Source organism: Annulohypoxylon maeteangense (genome assembly GCF_022496945.1).
Source record: "Annulohypoxylon maeteangense strain CBS 123835 unplaced genomic scaffold GGS22scaffold_20, whole genome shotgun sequence".
NCBI classification, from domain to species: domain Eukaryota; kingdom Fungi; phylum Ascomycota; class Sordariomycetes; order Xylariales; family Hypoxylaceae; genus Annulohypoxylon; species Annulohypoxylon maeteangense.
Genome location: NW_025953267.1, coordinates 262310 through 280278, shown reverse-complemented (window position 1 = coordinate 280278; position 17969 = coordinate 262310). Strand labels below are relative to the sequence as shown.

Below are 17969 nucleotides of genomic sequence, written 5' to 3'. Positions count from 1 at the left end.
TATTAGCTAATCCAATGTTTTTAATCTAAATGAAATCGCAAGAACCTTGAACCGCCCGGCTTCGTTCGATGTGTCGTGACGTATGTATCGATGGGCTGCAGAATGATTTGAAATCGTCGTCCTTCATTCTTTTTTTTTCGTTCGACTAGTAGGTCGATACTCGTACACCGCCTGTCTAGCCCCCAACCCGTGGTTGTGCCGATTCGGGGGTTTCCCTGCTTCTGAAATTTTCGAACAGCGTTTTTTTGACCTACATGATACTAGCTAGGCATTTGGTAGGTGAAAAGAAGTTTTTTTTTCAAAGGCCGGGCTTTTTAATTGACCGCGTCTTACATGGACTCTCCGTGGATATTCGCCAGCGGTGGCGATTGGGGATGTGGGCGTATAGGCGGTTTTCCAAGGACTGACTGCATGTTTTAGTATGTGCATATTAGGTATGTGCTAAGAAGTAAGAAATCGTGAGGTGAGAGTGAGAATAGGGGAGGCGGTCTGCGGTCTTGGTTTACTTACTTACTTACCCCTTAAAACTAGATATTCGGGCTGGATATTGGTCCTAGGTAGATGCGAATGAATGGTTTACGTACGAGAGGTCATGTCGAACATAGCGATACTCGTGGCATAGGTAACTACCGAGCCGTGCCGCCGGATCCGGACCGTACGTTAGGTACGTAATTTCGGAGAAGGGGCTCACGTAAGGGGCTCCTGCTTCCCGTGCCGCACCGATACGTCTCGGCTCGTAGCTCGGGGGATGTGGTTGTGATAAGGTTATTCTACATTGTTGCTTCCCTCGTTTTAACCTTGGAAGTTACCATGGTTGGAAGGTACAGACGACTTGAGGGAAGGATATTATTAGGTAGTTGCCTTGGTATGCTATTTTAAGTATAGGAATAGGGGTTCGTGATTTTCATTATATTGGAACTCTTTAACGGTAAAGGTTTATAATTGGTCCTACGGGTAAAGAAATTTACATACCTACTACCCAACACGAACCAAACTAATGGAATAGACTTCATCGCTTAAGATGAATGTCTGCTACTTCTTGGGGTAGGTATCACGGAGCTATTAGATAGAAGACATATTGCTTATCGAAATAGTCACTGAGTAGCCCTTTAACTACCTCATTAGATAAATAGTGTCTTATAATAGAACTAAACATGACATACTTCTTTATGATAAGCCATCACTTCATACCTTGCTAGGCTTAGTTAGGTAGGTTGACGGATATAATGAAAATATTGAATACTTCGACTTCAGCAGGCGTATCTATACTCACTCTAGGACTACTTGCTCATGTAGGTCCCTCATCACGACGTCAAAAGCGTGGATTGGTATCACAATGCAGGTAGAATAGCGTGCGCCGCCACCAACGTACAACACAAACGACACATCATACTCGGTTCCATAATACCTACGGTGAGAATACCATATGGAGTTGTCCTTGTTGGTGATCGTTCCGCGTTGGCGGTGACGACCGGTGACGACGGCTTTTGTGGCTTGAAGCCTTCACCGTAGTTGAAGGACAGCACTGTAATAATGCGCGCATGGAATTTGCGACTCCCAACACGCAGGTACTCCGATTCCTAACTTGGGACCTTTCACCGGACTTTTTTGTGATGTGTCAATATGATCATTAGGTGATAGGTAGTATCCTTAGCGCATGTAGCATCTATCATGCGAACACTTCTAAATTTGTCCACTTGCGCTGTCTAGGTAGGTACCGTACCTATCTAAGGGAAGCACTAGCTAAAGGTGCTAGCGTCTAAAAAGTGCGACGTGCTCGGCGAACCGTAAATAGAAGCCTGGAGCAAACAGGTTTTATCGCCGACCTGGTCTAAATGTAGCTCCGGCCGGTTTTCATGATATCCCCGCACAGCCCGGCCGCGTCGGTGGCCGTTGTTTGTCTCAAGCGTTTTCACCTTGCGGTGTCTATCGACAATCCGCAGGCTAATGATTGTTCATCCACCAAGGGTCGTTGGAATTATGGTTGCGACTATGGTTGGGAGTTAAATTTGGAGTAGTTCGCTCATCCATGGATGTCTCCTCGTGTCGTACCGTGAAGGAACGGTCATTTACCGTGGTCCCGGACCTGGATAACTAGCCCCCCGTGCATCGGGCTTTGCTACCCCGGTTGCGGCGGAGTGCATACGGAACCAAGGCGGCTAGATCATGTATTTTTGACTGACCTCTCGTAAGCGCTCTTCCAGATAGGTCAGCAAACAGACCGTGGTTATTCTATTATGGTTATGACCACCATGATCTTTTGGTTGCTCCTAGTCAGGAGGTCAGACTCTATCCAACCGCGACTACAGGACTAATGCGCGGTAATCATATTGTCTATGCGATATGGAATCCGACTGCATTTTCTGATATTGTAAGCAGTCTTCAAGGACATGGTGGCCATGGCGTTTAGATGCTTACGGGTTTTGGGCTGGCTGGGCATGCAAGCTATCAAACAATTACAGTCGATTCGTTAGCCTCTTCTCGTTTGGCGTTTTGCGTGCGGCGACCACCCCTGGGCTCTACTCAGCCTGCCTGCGCTACGACATAAGATGTACAGTACATCCATTGTTTCTTCTTACCCCGGTCGTCATCGTTGGGAGAACAGGTTCGCCGATTTGGGAATGGCTCGGGTTCCACGGAGATTTTTTTTCTTTTCTGATTATTATTCTTATTTTATTGCTACCTGTCGATCGGATATTGAAGGCAGGATCTGCTCTCAGCAAGCCTAGTGCGGCCTATAATACTTATAATATCATCGATAATTCATACTATATAAGGGCGTATCGTCAGCTGACGATAGGAAATATTACCAGGTAGTTTGAAGCGTCGGTTCCGTCGGCCATTTATTAGCCCAGGTAGGTTGCGCAATCCCGGTAGACATTGGGCATTACTTGGTATTGGCAAATACAGGTAAGTAGGAGGGTATACTCCGTACGTCCGTTTAGTGTATGTGTGTGTATGTGTGTGTATGTGTGTGTATATGTCACTGTATGAGTAGGGGAAAAGGGAAAAAATGTATCACCATATCACAAATAACGGTGTCGTGCCGTACCGTGTCACTCCCTCGTCGACCCCTCCATCATCTACATCCTCCAATTATCATGAACTTTCCCCTCTGCCCTGACTGGTGTGACACACATCAGCGTGGGTAGGGCGGGAGAGAAGTTCCTTGGGATAGCCTACCATTGGCCGATCGGGAGATAGATCGAGACATAGGATTGGCCGAGAGAGGAACAAGAGGGTGTGAGGACGGACCCCTCCCTTCGTCCCCCCTTCGTCATCACGACTGATATCTCCTCATCAAGCTTATCGGGCTGCATCTGCGGCCTAGGTCCCAATCCTATTCTACGCGTACCATTGGGACTGTGCCTCCAGGGACACGTGTGTCGCGAGATTGCAGATCAGAGACGCTTGGCGAACCCAGAGCTTCGGATTCCCTCGGCAGAGTGGCGGGGTGTTTCCTCCCTCGCCCTTCGGGTTCCTTCACTTACTCGTCTTTTCACGGTTCATGATCATGAATGCGATGCTACAGTACATCGACCGTTCATCGAACTTACCTTCCGCGTCGTATGATAAAAGAGAGATTGGGGTCCGCGCCGATCAGTAACCATCCCCCGGACCGCGGTGCTACTTATTAATCGTCGAATACGACGGTGGCTTGTTCAGCCACTGGCCGTGTCGCAATTCGATCACTATTACATAGTCCGTAACATGTGTATGACTGCGTACGTATTGGATTTCTTTCTTGTTGGCCTGAGCCCCCACCAATACATGTATCACGGCTCCTTTCGTGATGCGCCATTAGAGTGCTGCCCACCATCTCTCATACACGACGCCGATGTACACTTCGTGGTGGTGGGTTGAGGTTAGCGAGGGGTAGTTGATCTTCGACGATTAGTTTGTGCCTGTCAGACCGACTGTGTTTTGTTGATGGACAAAAGCTCCCGCTTATCCGTCGTTCGGCACCCTTGGCCTGTTTTAGTGGCCGCGTGACCAAATCGAATGCGGTTGGCGCATAAGTAGGATGGGGAATGGGAAATTTGCGCGAAAAAAAGGAACAAAAAAACAAAAGGACGATATGGTGGGCTCGGTAATATCAATATCGATGTCATTAGAGATCTTACCAGGTATGGTTCATGCTAGACTAGCTAGCGACGGCTAACGATCATGGTACGAGTACTGGTACCTGTCAGAGAGGAAGTGTGGTATAGGTATATTCCTCATATGAAGGCGCCACATTAAGACGATCGATAGAGCAGGCTCGCATATTCCCCCACATTACCGGCCTCAAACAGTAGTATCCTCGGGCGATCGAGTCTTGGTCGATACATCCTCCCCGAGACAGCGGAAGAGAGGATGCGATCGGGTTTCCTAATCTTTCACCCTTGGCCCGAACAATAATACTAATCGTGAGGCTTGAGCGATGATGTGATATCGAAGGACGCCTCAGCCCTTTCTATCTGTTACGCGGCAGCGTGTCTGGAAAGAGACTAGTTCCTGGATAAAATCAATATTGGACGCCGGTTGATAGAATAAGTAATACATTATAACCGACAGTCGATTGCCGGATTTCACTAGTGTCGCGCACAAACGAGTATCAGCCTCCTTGCGACAATTGAAGTGTGGGAGGCCGTCATGTGCAGAAGCAGAAGCAGAAGCAGCAGCAGCTTCGTATTGCGATATGAACATTGAAAAAGCTTCGTATGAAGAGGCACATACGGCAATACGTGGGCTGCATGGTTACATGGACTTCCCGCATCGACGTATCGAAGGAAGATGCTCTTTTCCGTAGATACCGCATGTACATTACATTCATAGGTATGGACTTGTACGATTCTCCCATCATGACCGACGATCAGACCACCTCGTTCGTCTCGGCTTGCGCATCTTCCTCGAGTGCTGGACTGCTCGGACCACCAATTGGATATGGACGATGGCCGATGTTCAGGGGTTCTATCTCACCGCCCCCCTGTCCTCCACGTGGGAAATAAGTGATATCGCGGGGGAAGACGTCTGCACGGTGGTCTGTTCTCCGGTCTAGGTAAATCAATTCTCTGATGAGCCCTCTCGATGTTTCAGAGTCGAGTCATCAACTACCCTCCATTGGCCAATCGACCAGGTATGTTCTGGCAAGTTCAGCTTGGATTGCGCGTAAATACATACATGCATCCATACATCGTACAATGCCATTCTAGGAGATCCCGCGGCATCCGTGATCGTTAAGTCCCGTCTCTACCTACAATTAGAAAATGCAACATACCTACGTACATACATAGTATAGGAAAAAAAAGATGGAACTACTTCCCGACGTCTGGTGACCCTTTTTACTACTTGCGAGTGTACGATGTAGTAGCGGTGAGAACGGGCTGAACCCTTAAAGGACTTAGAGTATCTGGGCAATGGGGGCAATGGAACAGTGAGCAAATGATTCTATGCGCAAAGCTACACTAAAGCGATATGTCGCGAGTTGTGTTACCAACTGAGAGGTAACGACGCTAGGGAATTCGCGAATGGGAAATATGACAGCTAGAATACCTACTAACTAGTAGTGACAGGTCGTTGCTCCGAGCCCAAAGGGACGGCGTCTGCAGCTAGAATCGGCTTGCATACATATCTGTAACACACCTACATCTATGATGCATAGGTACAAGCTAACTCTTTTCATCACTGCATCATCTCAGCCTTGCTAACACCTTTGTAGATACCTACCTACCTAATACCTACTTACAGCATTAACAGAGAGCCACGGCGCGCGCTGCACGCTTAATCACATTGGAGGGCCTCCTACACACCGCATGCATGGGACTCCCGTCTTCCTTGTAGGGCTGTGATACCCATCTCACGTGGGTTGTGCTGTACCTACAGTGCTGTATGTAGCTAGGGTTTTGCGGTCTGACAGGTCGGATTTGTTAGTTTGGACATGGCTACCTGTTTCGAAGGATCTGAGTGTGCGCAGCACGACATCCATGCATATAGGTGATGCTGATGGATGAGGTATATCCAAGCGTTGGTTTAGATGTCAGCTACGTATTCAGGTATTATGGAAGACTAGTTGCGATATTCGCGCCGTGCCGTTGCCATGGCCGTACCTACATCCAACGAGCGGGATATGCAAGGGATCTCTTACGCAAAGTCGTTGTAAGAGTCTCATCAGGCTGAAGAGATAGGTATCGTTTCGGTGCTTCGTTTCGGTGCTTATCTCAATACGGTCATTTCATAATCCGATGGTTCCGCGTATACCCTGCCAGCTGGCGAACGGCCTTTGATATGCGAAGGATTCGAAAGGCTGTCACTTATACGAAAAGTGCGATTAGACCTAGAGAACTGCCAGGGTATCTGTATGGAGAAATGACTCTTTCAACCCCAGTGACGATTCTCCAGGTCCAAGGCACCGGTAACGTACATACCTGTGTTTCCTACCTTGTTGCCTTGCCAAAGTCGGAATTCAGATGGAGAGACGTGCATGCGCCTATCAGATGACTGTCACCGCTGCAGCGATAGGTACTTTTATGTGACTTGCCTTGTGACGATCTTAGTGTGATAGACCTGGATCGGTAACAGCATCGATCGTCTGTCAAGGGCTGAAGGCATCCATCCAGCAATCTTCACGATGGCAGGATGTTTCCGGCTTATTGCCTTGAGGATCCCGAAAGTCAACCTGTTTTTGTCTTGGTTTCGCCGTCCAGCCTCTGCCGGACTTTCAACAAAACAAGGTGAAACGAGCGCGCTAAGATTTAGGACTTCGATATTGTGGAACTACGTGATTTTAGAAATGGGGCTGTGAGGTCATTGCGAGAAGAAGGCAGGAAAGGCGGGAAGGGGAAAGAAAAGAAGGCCAAGACGGATATGGAAGGCTTCTAGAAAACGACTCATTAGAAATTAAATCCCACCTTAATCAAACAGAAGCGGCTTGGCTTCGAAGATCAGGACATACCCCTGGCCGCCTTAAAGATCTTCCCCCCTGACTGTTGGGGATCAAAGCTTTTTTCTCGCCCCGTATTGTCGTTTGAATTTACTCGTACGGAAACGAGGCTTCTATCACCGTATCACCGAGGCGGCGAGGATTTTCTCATCTTCGCTCCAGGGGTGTGTCTTTTATCAAAGCTTAATGACCTGACGGCTCTCGGCCTGGTGGGTATATGTTCAGTTCATTAGTCCTGTAAGCTCGTATTGCGTGCATCAACTATGTATTATGCAAGTTATGTTTGTCATTAACGATTCTTATTGCCGAGTCTAATAGGTCTCTTTTAAAGCCACAGGAATATGTTGTACATACACAGACATGATAGACGACGATATTGATTCTTGATACCTTAATACCGTCTATTAAGCTGCTGAAGGTGGGTTGTAATCACGCAATGACCTCGGAGTGCTGCATCAACTCAACACGACCTAGTACTCAACAGTATCATCTTGCGATATGTATGGATGTACTCTTCTACCGTACGAGATCAGGTCGATAAGATGCCGGTAGTGCTTTTTCTGTGAATGTATAGGTACGCAGGTATTTCTTTCGTATGCGATCAACAGGCTTCTGTTAGTGAATCTTGAGGAGCGGTGAGATTCGTGAAATCCACAAGGCATACCTAACTTTCAGATTCATGGATGATACTCGACAGGGACCATATATGTACGCACTGACAGAATATGGGGTACTTGTTGTACATCACCATCATCAGCCCTGCGAGATGTCAAAAACTAAGGTCTGTGGTGTTAAAAATCTGCATCTGCAGATAGGTCTTAGGGTTATCATCCCTCACGCCGCCGCTATGGAACATGTGCATACCGTACCCTGGCAGAGTGTTGAGCCCGGCAGTCCTACATATCGCACCTAAACATCGACAACAGATCATGGCCAACGCATTTTATGAGTCATTACCTTAGGCTCAACCTAAGCGCCCGCTAAAGTGAGGCATACCGGCCCAATCTCCAGAAATAGTCCGTCGGATGCCGATATAATTCTGAAGTCAAAGTAGAGAACATTCGCCGAGTTTGACGGGGGTTGTTGTGAATGTATTTTTTTGGTTATTATTTTGTTCGTATAATAATTAATTCTAGTGCAGAAGGAAATCAATCTAGGAGACTAAAGCAAGGCTACTGCTTTAGCTAGTCCTAATTCTGGTTTATGAACTGTTAGTGTCGCTATATCACGATGAATTATTAAACTCGTAGATATCAATGACATCAAAATGATATTCCAGCTATTGGACGCCGGGGTTTAGGGTATCATGGGCATGATAGCTGAGTTGTAAGAACTGCTGCACCCCGTGCTCGCGAAAAATTGCCCCTGATCTTGCACTGCGTATGCACATCAGCTGAGATGGCAGTTACATATCCCGGGTCCTTTTTGTTTCAACTATCAACCTCCCATCACGACATCGAGAGAGATTGACATTGACATTGACATTGATATTCAGCTCGGGCGTAAAAAAAAGCCATTGTCCGTAAGAGCCGGAGGTTGGCGCGCTTTGAACTTTTATCACGCGTCCGGACTGCCCGGCGCCATACAACGTAACTACCAGACTACGTCCTGAGCTAGCGTTAGACCGCGACACAAATCAATTAGACATTTCGAGGATATTACCGAGTAGATCGCGGGAATTCAGGTACGCGAAAGAGCCGTGTCTAAGAAAAAATTGCAAAAAAAAATCATGGACAGGATCAGGTCAGTAAAGAAGCCATTGCGACTTTCCCCTTTTGGGACCTCGTGGCACCCCGAGGAAGATCCTCTGGTGGCTGCTGTCATGATAATCGGATTTTTGCTTCTTCTGCAATATTTGACCAATAATGCACGAAGGCAGCAAGCAACCGAACAAGTGTTAGCACGTAAAAAGTGCACTAAGCAGCTAAGATCACAGGAATTAGGGCTGGAGTACAGGGGGTAAGGGTACAGTACAGTAGCGTATGTAGGCCAGCTTTCGTCAGATGTCGTTCAGGGTTTCTAGACCAGCTGATCTCTCCTTGCATGGCTGATAATACCTAGTAGCCTAGTATAATATTGTGTATATTGTTCTGATATTATGATTTATGATAGACTTCTAAGTTGACGTCGCAAGGTACAGGTTCTCGGCACTCATCAAATAGGAAATGCCATTCTGCGGCGCGGCGTTGCACATACCAGACGATACCTAACTCCAGTTCATTAACAGTTCTCATAATTCATCAAACGTCATCAGCTCCGTGAGGAAGAGGACACTTGCCTTAACCGGCACGTCTCATCTCTTCGAGTCTGTGAGCCTGTAAGTCTAAGAGGTCTGGAACTGTGTCCTTTCTTTAGCCTGGATAACCTGGATTACATTCCCAGTGGGTCCGAAGTCGTGGTAAGTCGGATCCCGTTTGAGGCGGACATGATCGAGCGTCCTTCTAATTCTTTTCTCGTCTGTTCTTTTTTTTTTTTTTTCACCTTTCACCGCAACGGGCAACATTCGATACGTACATGGCTGGTAGCTCATCCGAAAATGAAGGCCCACTTCCCCTGGCCGAGAAAGAAGAAAAAAAGGAAGAAAAAAGCTTGGACCTGGATCGAAATCTGTCTCCATCGCTAATATCCTGATCCTAATATCCCAGACGAAAATTCTTTTTAAGATTGTTGCTAACGTTTGTGGAGCCACGATAATCAAGTGGAAACTTCTAAAGTTCTACGAGTCTTCCACGATGAGGTGGAGGCATTACTCATCACGATATGTGCCGTCACTGTGGATTTTGAGCCGAGGTTGAAAGAGTGGTGGTATATATCAGTGCTGTTAGTTCGAGTCTCAGACAATTGTGGTATATATTGTTGTATATTGTAGTATATGGATATTGTTCAGCGTAGGACTGACCGGTCTGACCGCTTAAGAAAAAAACAATAACTCATAGACAATTAATAAATAAATAATACAGCGTAACATAGATAAAAGCCATGTTGCATAGTCTGATAGACAGTTGACATAGATAATACAATAATATGTACAATAATAATAGCCATCAAAAATAAAGACGCTCAGAAAATGAAAATACAAATACAGTTAAAAAAAAAAAGAATAAAAGAATAAAAAATATTTACCAGCCTTCTCCTGGTCTGGCAATGCGCGACCAGCTATTTCGGGTAGTGGGCAATTTCAACCGCAATTTATCGACTATGCGCTTCATGTATGTACTGTACATCTCACAAAATGTCTTAATGTCTTAACAAGGGGCTGGATGTAGCACATGCTGAATTGACAGGGTTGTCAGGGGCTTACGCTTGTTTCATTTTCTTCCATGGGGGGATACTAGGGGATACATACTACGCAGTGAGAGGGATACACAGCATGCATATCCATTACTACCTTAGTACATGATGTACATGTCCTCCTCATGTCCTCCTCATGTAATTCACGCTACAGGCCACCCCCCTGTCCGATTAGCGCGTAACCAGGTATCTTTTCAGGTATCTTTCTACCTAAGTAAGTATCTCTTTTTTTCTTATTCCCTATTCCCTGTCGCCATTTTTGGGATGCGTCACTGTGGCCCAGCTAGCCCAGCTAGGGTTCGGGGTGAATTATTTTTGTCACTCGTTCTTGAGGTTTGCGACACGCCTGACATGTACTTGCCATGCCTAATTTGCACGTTAATCTTATTGCGAGATTATGAATCTGTACATACGTGACTACCGATGTACTCACGGTTTGGCGGTGTATGTACCTGACTACAGTCAAGAGTACTTACCTTCGTAATGTGTTGTCCTTGGAATGGGAAGGTATCTTGCTCATCTCATGAGAAGGCCACCATTATCATACATAAGGACGTCCTCTCCCTCCTTCCCCCAGGATCTCCGAATCGATCTTAAGTTCACCTGACAGACCAACGACAAACACCACAAAGCAATCCAATCTTCATACATCAAGATAACCAATACTACTAAACTTAAACAAACAACTGCCTCATCAGCAACTCTAGCATCTACTATATCTACCTAGCCTGTCTAGAATACCTAGTATAATCCAGCTAATCCAGCTAATCCAGCTATCTAACCAAACAACAACCATCGCAATGGCCGCCATGTCACCAGAGTTCGATATGTCTTCTCAACGCCCTTCTCAGCTTCCGCCTTGCCCTGGCCCACCACCAAGCCGACCTCTGCCTCCTCTACCTAAGAGCGGCTAGGCTAATCCCTTCGACGAGAATCGCACTTGAAGAGTCTCTCCCGACTCAGCTACTAGTGCTACCCACCAGCGAGATAGATCGATATAGGGGGAACATATATAAAATGTCCTCCTAAAGCAGCATCATCAGTAAGGGATAGAATCGGCCAAACCACAGAATTACGGACGATCGTCGGACGAAGTAACTATCGGGGAGGAATTCCTAGGGTTCCGCTCTCTCTTCCATTCTGCCCTTTTACCAGCTCTCGACTTTCATCAAATGGTGCATCTCGGGTATGCAAGTGATCGCAGGGCGTAGTACGGCGTTGCATTCCCATCATGCACGCCTGCAACAAAAATTCCCCTCTCCTGCTCTCCCGCACCCCTGGCATTGGCACTCGCATTGGCGTTGGCTACGTACAACTCATTCAACATACAACACAACAAAACCACGTCGCTGCGTTCGCGAACCCCATGCAAGAACCCTGCATCGACATTAATTGAACGGAAGACCGCAGAATCAGAAATACCATGCCACAATGAAGCCGCCAACGTACCACATCATCGAAAACGCACCGCGATCATCCAATTTTGCTCTTTCGCCTGCTGCATAACCCCAATAATACTCCGCATCTCTTCAGAGCTGGCTCAGGATCACCACTTCCGTCATACATTCTCTGATCATTACCCGACCCGGTTGATCTTGTACTATTGTTTTTTAATTCTATTTCACACACGCGCGCACTGGGATATATACGACTATCAGTTATTTTTAATACTTTTTGTGGGCATACCACGCTCATCGGCATCGGGGAGGAATATATCTTTGTCTGTTTGCTCATCCGGTTTTGGGAAATAGGGGGGTCTTGTAGGACCTAACCCGGTGTTTATTTGGAATAATTTCCTCGTCATTTTACGTCATCAACTGTACTTATAGAGATAGCATCGACGGGGCGTTCTCTTCGTAGAACTGCCTCTCGTGCGCTGGATACCCCCACGGGAAGGATGGTGGCAGAATTCACGACACGGGAATGGGAATGGGGTTTGCTTCTACGGAACCAGCCATATGAATGATACCGGGAGATCTGCGCTAAGCAATCGAGCCCATAACGGAATGATACGAACAGAACTATTTTTACCTACTCTTACTTGCCTTTATCGCGTAATTCGTTTGTGAATGTATGTAATCCACTTACCCAGTAGTATCCTGTACGGCAATTATTCGAACAAGATCTCATTTGCTCAAAACGTGATTCTGTCTCTCCTTATCCCTGACTTCGGCCGGATTCGAGCATGTGCTCTCCAATTGAAATGCAATGGTTTCCTCTTTTGGGTAATTCTCCTATAAGTCAGCCCCACGTTTTTTCATAACCGACTACTATGCGTGCGAGTCATGATTATGGTCCTCGTAATACGTAGTCTTGTCAATATCAAGCAGTGGGACGGTAAAGGGACGTAAGGGAATGCAGTGTCGGTGAATAGGGAACTTGGTCGGTTATGCTAGGTAGTTCTAACTAGGTAACTTTTCGCATTTTCATGCGATGGAGTTCACAACAACCCAAAAGTCTGGATGAGACGCCTGCGGCTCGCGCGCGGCCCGCTAGGGAGAACAAGAGGGGCTGTTGCAACTTGCAGTCCCCCCTCGATCATCCCTTACATCATGATACCTACCTTGACACCGTGATTCGACGATAACAGAGTAACGGCAAGTAACAGCAGGTTCAGGCCGTCCCCTTGGGTCGTTCGGGATCTGGATAACTACATACTGATACTACTGCGCAAAAAAAGCCCACATCATCGGCTAAACTACTGGGTGGTTAGGCCATCCAAACCCCTGGCGCGGCGTGATGAGCGCGGAAAGAAGCGCATCGCCATCCCAGCATCAGACATACAGAAGACCAGCGTACCGGTATGGTGGGTATGTACGTTGCAGAGTCGTGGCTATCAAAATGAAAGCTTGATATTAGACATACACTAAGTAGTGAGTAAGCAACTAGCTGTCCACGGTTCCGAGTCCCTGGACCAGCCACCATGACTCGCGAAAGCGTCGACCCATTCCCAGCGATGGCCCATCGCATCGCGTTCCCGAGTCGCTAGACTCTAATTGATCGAAGGCGGGACTTTACACGAGTCAGACAGGAAGAAAAGTCCCATATCAGATCAGATGACGCTTAATCGGCAAGCGGCACAGCAGCAAGCTTTAATAAACAGTATCCATCTATAATATGCCGACGTTGCCCAAAAAGAACCTTCGCTAGCGTCGATTTGGAACTCTGGGCAATAACAGTATCTCACAACATATTCCGCGCGCGGTGATGAAGCACGGAGCGGAGTGGGGCGGAAATCAAAGTCGCGAACCGGCCCCCTTGTTAGAAAAGATAGATAGCGGTGTTGCAACCTGGTAGGTAAATGGATCTCTCATGCTGGCTGGGTTTCTGAGACATGCCTACAGCATAGCATGTATGTATGTATGTATCTCCATCTGCCCATCTCAGATATGCAGCCAGGTAAGTAATTAACTGCCCAACGGCCCTAAGACGTCGGCGAAATACAGGTGGGTAAGGCATTGATGCTGTAGCTGTATGTATGTATTCTGTAAGTGTATGTAGGACTTTTTCTTCTTGCTGCTAACGGACCGCGTGACCCGTTGCTGCACAGAATCATCGATGCTATGCGGGTATACTTCGTTCTGGTTAGGCACTAAATTTCGCAAGTGCCCACCCGACGCCGTGTCTTTCGACAACGTGGTCGTCTTCTTGTTTTTTTTCTCTCTCTTTTCTTCTCCCTGCGGATCATCGTGACCACTGATCGGGGTGGTACCTCAGCACTAAGGACGATGCCAAGACTAGACGGAATCGATCTGAGCCGATAGACTTGTCTCAATGTGTCGATACATGTCGATACATGTCTTTGTTGGCGCGGGTGCGCGGTCTAAGTTACGGCCACTTAATATCAAATGAAGGGTTCTATTTTCTTTTTAGTGCCATTGATGCGATTTGATATTCGGATATTGGTGTTAGCATATGTAAGTTGACTAATCTAGTTTGGCGATCTCTTCCTGCCGGTGGTTCTTAGATCGGCGGTAGTGTCGCCTCTTCGCTTATTTGGATTCTATGCGTGCACTAAAATTTCTAAATTACCAGACGATAGACTTTTCCAATCTTTCGTACGTACGCTACAATCGTTCCGCACGTGTTGAGATCTAGTTCTTTTCGGTTAGTGTCTAATATCTGAAAATTAATGCTTCGTCCCATCGCATGGAACTATTCTCTTTTCGCCACCCCCTGGATCATCAGGGGGAGGCGAATACCGAGGTACTTAGGACATGGGGAATAGGAAATAGGAAATAGGAAATAAAATAAAATCCTATCTACCTAGGTAAGAAATAGAGTAGGAATACGACGATGGTTTTTTTTACCGAGAATAGCCATGATACGATACATTCAATGCTCATAGTTGGAAAGGAGAAGTCTAAAATCTTAAAAACAAGAATGACCCGGCCGATAGCAAATCATCTTCAGGATGTCAATAGAATGACGTCAAAGGCTACTAGGGATCAGGATTAGTTACGCTTATCACCACGTGCACAAGACCCTGAAACGCGGCGATAACTAAAGCTGGGGATGATTTTCGACATGTTCCCATTTGTTCGCATTCGTTCCCGGTATTTTGCATTATCATGAATTTTATAGGTTTGCATTTCGGACGATCGCCCGCTGCGACAGCTTAAATCGGATAGCGAGATCTTCTATGGATCCCCTAATCACCGCTCCCTGATGATTTATGACCAATTGTCCCTGTTGTCCCTGCGCGCCTGCGGAATAACCAGGGTAATTGTCTCGACGAGACCATCCTGACCGTCCTGTCGTCCTAGCGTAGAACCGTTCGTGGCTGATTTTCGTACGAGACCTGCGAGACCCTGCGATACCTTGTCGTCAGCCTCTCGATTGCAGTATTGCTACATTGCCGGTTACTACTTTACCTAATTCCCTCCACAACTGCGAACTCGTGGTCTTATCACACGACGAGCCATTTCTATTGGTTCATTCAGAGTCAGGCGTACTAGCTGATCTGATCCCCACACAAACCGACCGAGATTCAGTGACCGTCTCATTGCTGTTCTAGACATTGGACGACCCCAGCCACTTGTCGTTAGCTGCGTCGTCCATCTCTCACGATGACATTAGAGCTTCATGTTTGGGGACCAGCATTCGGCCTAGAGTCTATAGACCCCGAATGTCTAGCCGCCATATCATGTTTCCGCTGCTCTATCCCCCGCGAAGATTGGACCCTGATCGCCAGCAATGACGCCGCCGTCAGCCCTCATTGTACGCGCCCCATCATGATCCTCCCTAATTAACCTGTTAAAAAACATGGCTTGAACCCCTCCTCCCTTCCCCAGCCCAACGACTGGTCTCCCCAAGACCTTGGGATTTTCAGCTGATCAAACATCTCGTAGACCGCCTCCCCGCCTTGAATCATGAAGGCATCTGGACTTCTGGGTATACGGAAATCATCTCATACCTTACCAAAGAAAGCATCCTACACATCGACGATGACCTCACACCGCTTCAGAAGGCAGACACCCTAGCCTGCGCTTCCTTCCTGGCGACTCGCGGCGCTGCTCTAGTCGCAATGTCGCTATACGTATCGCCAAGGGCATGGACAGAAGTGACCCGGCCCGCCTACTCCTCCCTCCTTCCGTTTCCGCTCACGTGGACCGTACCCCCGCGGATCCGCAGCGCCGCGCTCGCCAAGGTCGAGAACCTAGGTATGAGTACCCTCGCCCCCGAAGCAACAGATGCCGAGGAATCCCCATCGGACGGCGCAGCCATCACGACATCCACCGGGTTCCTCAAGCCCCGCGCGCGCCGCGGCCCCAGCGACGCCATGCAGCCCGAGAACAAATCCGCAATCCGGTTCCAACACTTCGCGGAGTCGTTCTTCGAAACCCTGGAGCAGCTTCGTGGCGACACCACGTTTTTCCTCAGCGACGAAGCCCCGTCGTCGGTTGATTACCTCGTGTTCGCGTACCTCCAGCTGACGCGCGTGAAAACGCCGCACCCGACGTTGAGGAACACGCTAGAAGGATCCTTCGAAAGCCTCGTCGTTTTCTCGAACTCGATCCTCGCTTCCTTCGCCGGTCACAGGCTTCCTGTCAGGAATCCTGTGCCGATTGGTGTGGGGGGTCTGATTGGTCGGTTTGCGGAAGGAGCGGTTGATTCGGTCCCGGGATTTGGAGGGGTTTGGGGGAGGTGGCGAAAGGGTGATGGCGTGGGGGATTCTGCGGGTAGGGTTTTTGTGGCTGCTGCGGGTGCGGTTGTTGGTGTTGCTGTGGCGGGCGCTGTTGTCCTGGCTAGGGCGTTAGGACCCTTTGGGGATGAGACGCATCGCTTTGAGATGCGGAGGAAGGGGTTGGCGAGGTTTGGCGAGGTCGGCGCTATGTTGGATGCGTTGCAGGGTTGGGATCAGTTTTCGCCTGTAGGGGGTGTGGGTGCGGGTGGAAGTGGAAGTGTAAGTGTGGGCTTCGATGCTGCTGTTGAGGCGGAGGTCGAGCTGAGGGATCGCCTGCTGTAGCTGTAGCAGGGGTCGGAGCTGAGTTCAGCTGAGTCGGTATCGTGCGATACCTGGGTTTCAGCTTCTGGGTGGGATGACGGAAGGGCTGATTTCGGTATGGAATGTTTGGTTGTCAGCTGTTTGTTGGCGTTGGGATGTTGGTAGGTATATAGGTGGGTAGGTGGGTGGGTGGGTATATGTGTGCGTTAGATTGATACCATTCTACATATGAGGTTATGATCAGGGATAATGAATATGCATATGAATACAGAGGAAAGGAAAGAATGGTTCTTTTTGGGTAAGAGGGGACTTTGGTGTTGTGCTCTTTTGAATGTGCGGTTATTTACTTGTTTGTGTGTATGTTAGGGAGGGAGATGTGCATGTCTTGGTTTGCGGCTGAAGATGTTGTGATATCGACCTTGAAGGGTAATGTCCTGCATCTTTCTCAATGGGTACCTATCTACTAGGTAGGTAGGTACTTGTATCTGATGGAAGTCGATACTCCGTTGCTTGTTGCTTGAAATTGGTTTGTTGGCGATGATTGGGCGCAGCGTCTATCTTTACTAACTTCTAGGAAATAGGAGCTTGATGTCCCTAGACATCCCCTTACGATTAATATTCTGAGTCTACTGTAAAAAGTGCATATCTCGACATTTCAGCCCTGGGTTGTTACTTGGCTTGTTACTTGGCTTTGTGTACTTCTCCTCGTATGTACTTACCTAGATGGTTCTCTAGGTACCTACCTATTCAGTTGCTCATTTTTTTCGTATTCTGGTGGATAGGGGTTCGTCGCGTCTATTCTGGTTAGGTCTACCTGTTTTGCCCCCCCTTTTTTTGCCCTTTTTGTCGACTTATAGACCTAGTCGGTTTACGCTTTACGTTTCATGGCCCCCAAAGAAAACGAAATCTTAGGAGCCGATGTTTGATAATCAACGTGCTATGTAGGTAGTTTTTGCTAGGTATTTTATGAAAGCGGTTTCAAGTCGGGTTACTTGCTAAGTAAGCTGAAGCTGGGAACTCTTCGTAACTATAACTCAGTCCAAAGATGTAGATTGGTATCTATGAATTTATCAGGCACTGCATGTCATGTTTGTCATAGCAACTATGAGTACCTAGTACCTACCCCTGAACATCTAATATCGAAACCGTATCCAGTGTACAGAATCGCCAGTATCCAATATTTCGAGCAAACAACATAGATCAATCGCCCCAAAGCTCTAAAGTTAGAGGATGTCTATTTGGATGAATAGATACACGTTTGCTGTAGTCACAAATAACACGCATTAGTATGATTTGGGAAGACAGACA

General features: G+C 47.5%; 1 protein-coding gene across 1 annotated transcript; it reads left to right on the top strand.

Annotated features, from left to right (window-relative positions):
• Positions 1-14977: 14977 nt before the first annotated feature.
• GGS22DRAFT_73053 (Tom37 C-terminal domain-containing protein) lies at positions 14978-16903 on the top strand. The gene is made up of 2 exons (XM_047967931.1): positions 14978-15433; positions 15565-16903. Exons 1-2 carry the CDS (start codon positions 15283-15285, stop codon positions 16680-16682), a joined length of 1269 nt encoding a protein of 422 aa, XP_047815100.1. The 5' UTR covers positions 14978-15282; the 3' UTR covers positions 16683-16903.
• The last annotated feature ends 1066 nt before the right edge of the window (positions 16904-17969 follow it).

What these genes read in the sequence shown, in the direction of transcription:
- GGS22DRAFT_73053 (XM_047967931.1), top strand. Translation starts at nt 15,283, where the DNA reads ATGACATTAGAGCTTCATGTTTGGGGACCAGCATTCGGCCTAGAGTCT. An exon ending in CGCCGCCGTCAGCCCTCATT is followed by an intron (nt 15,434 to 15,564) that starts GTACGCGCCCCA and finishes AACATCTCGTAG; the next exon opens with ACCGCCTCCCCGCCTTGAAT.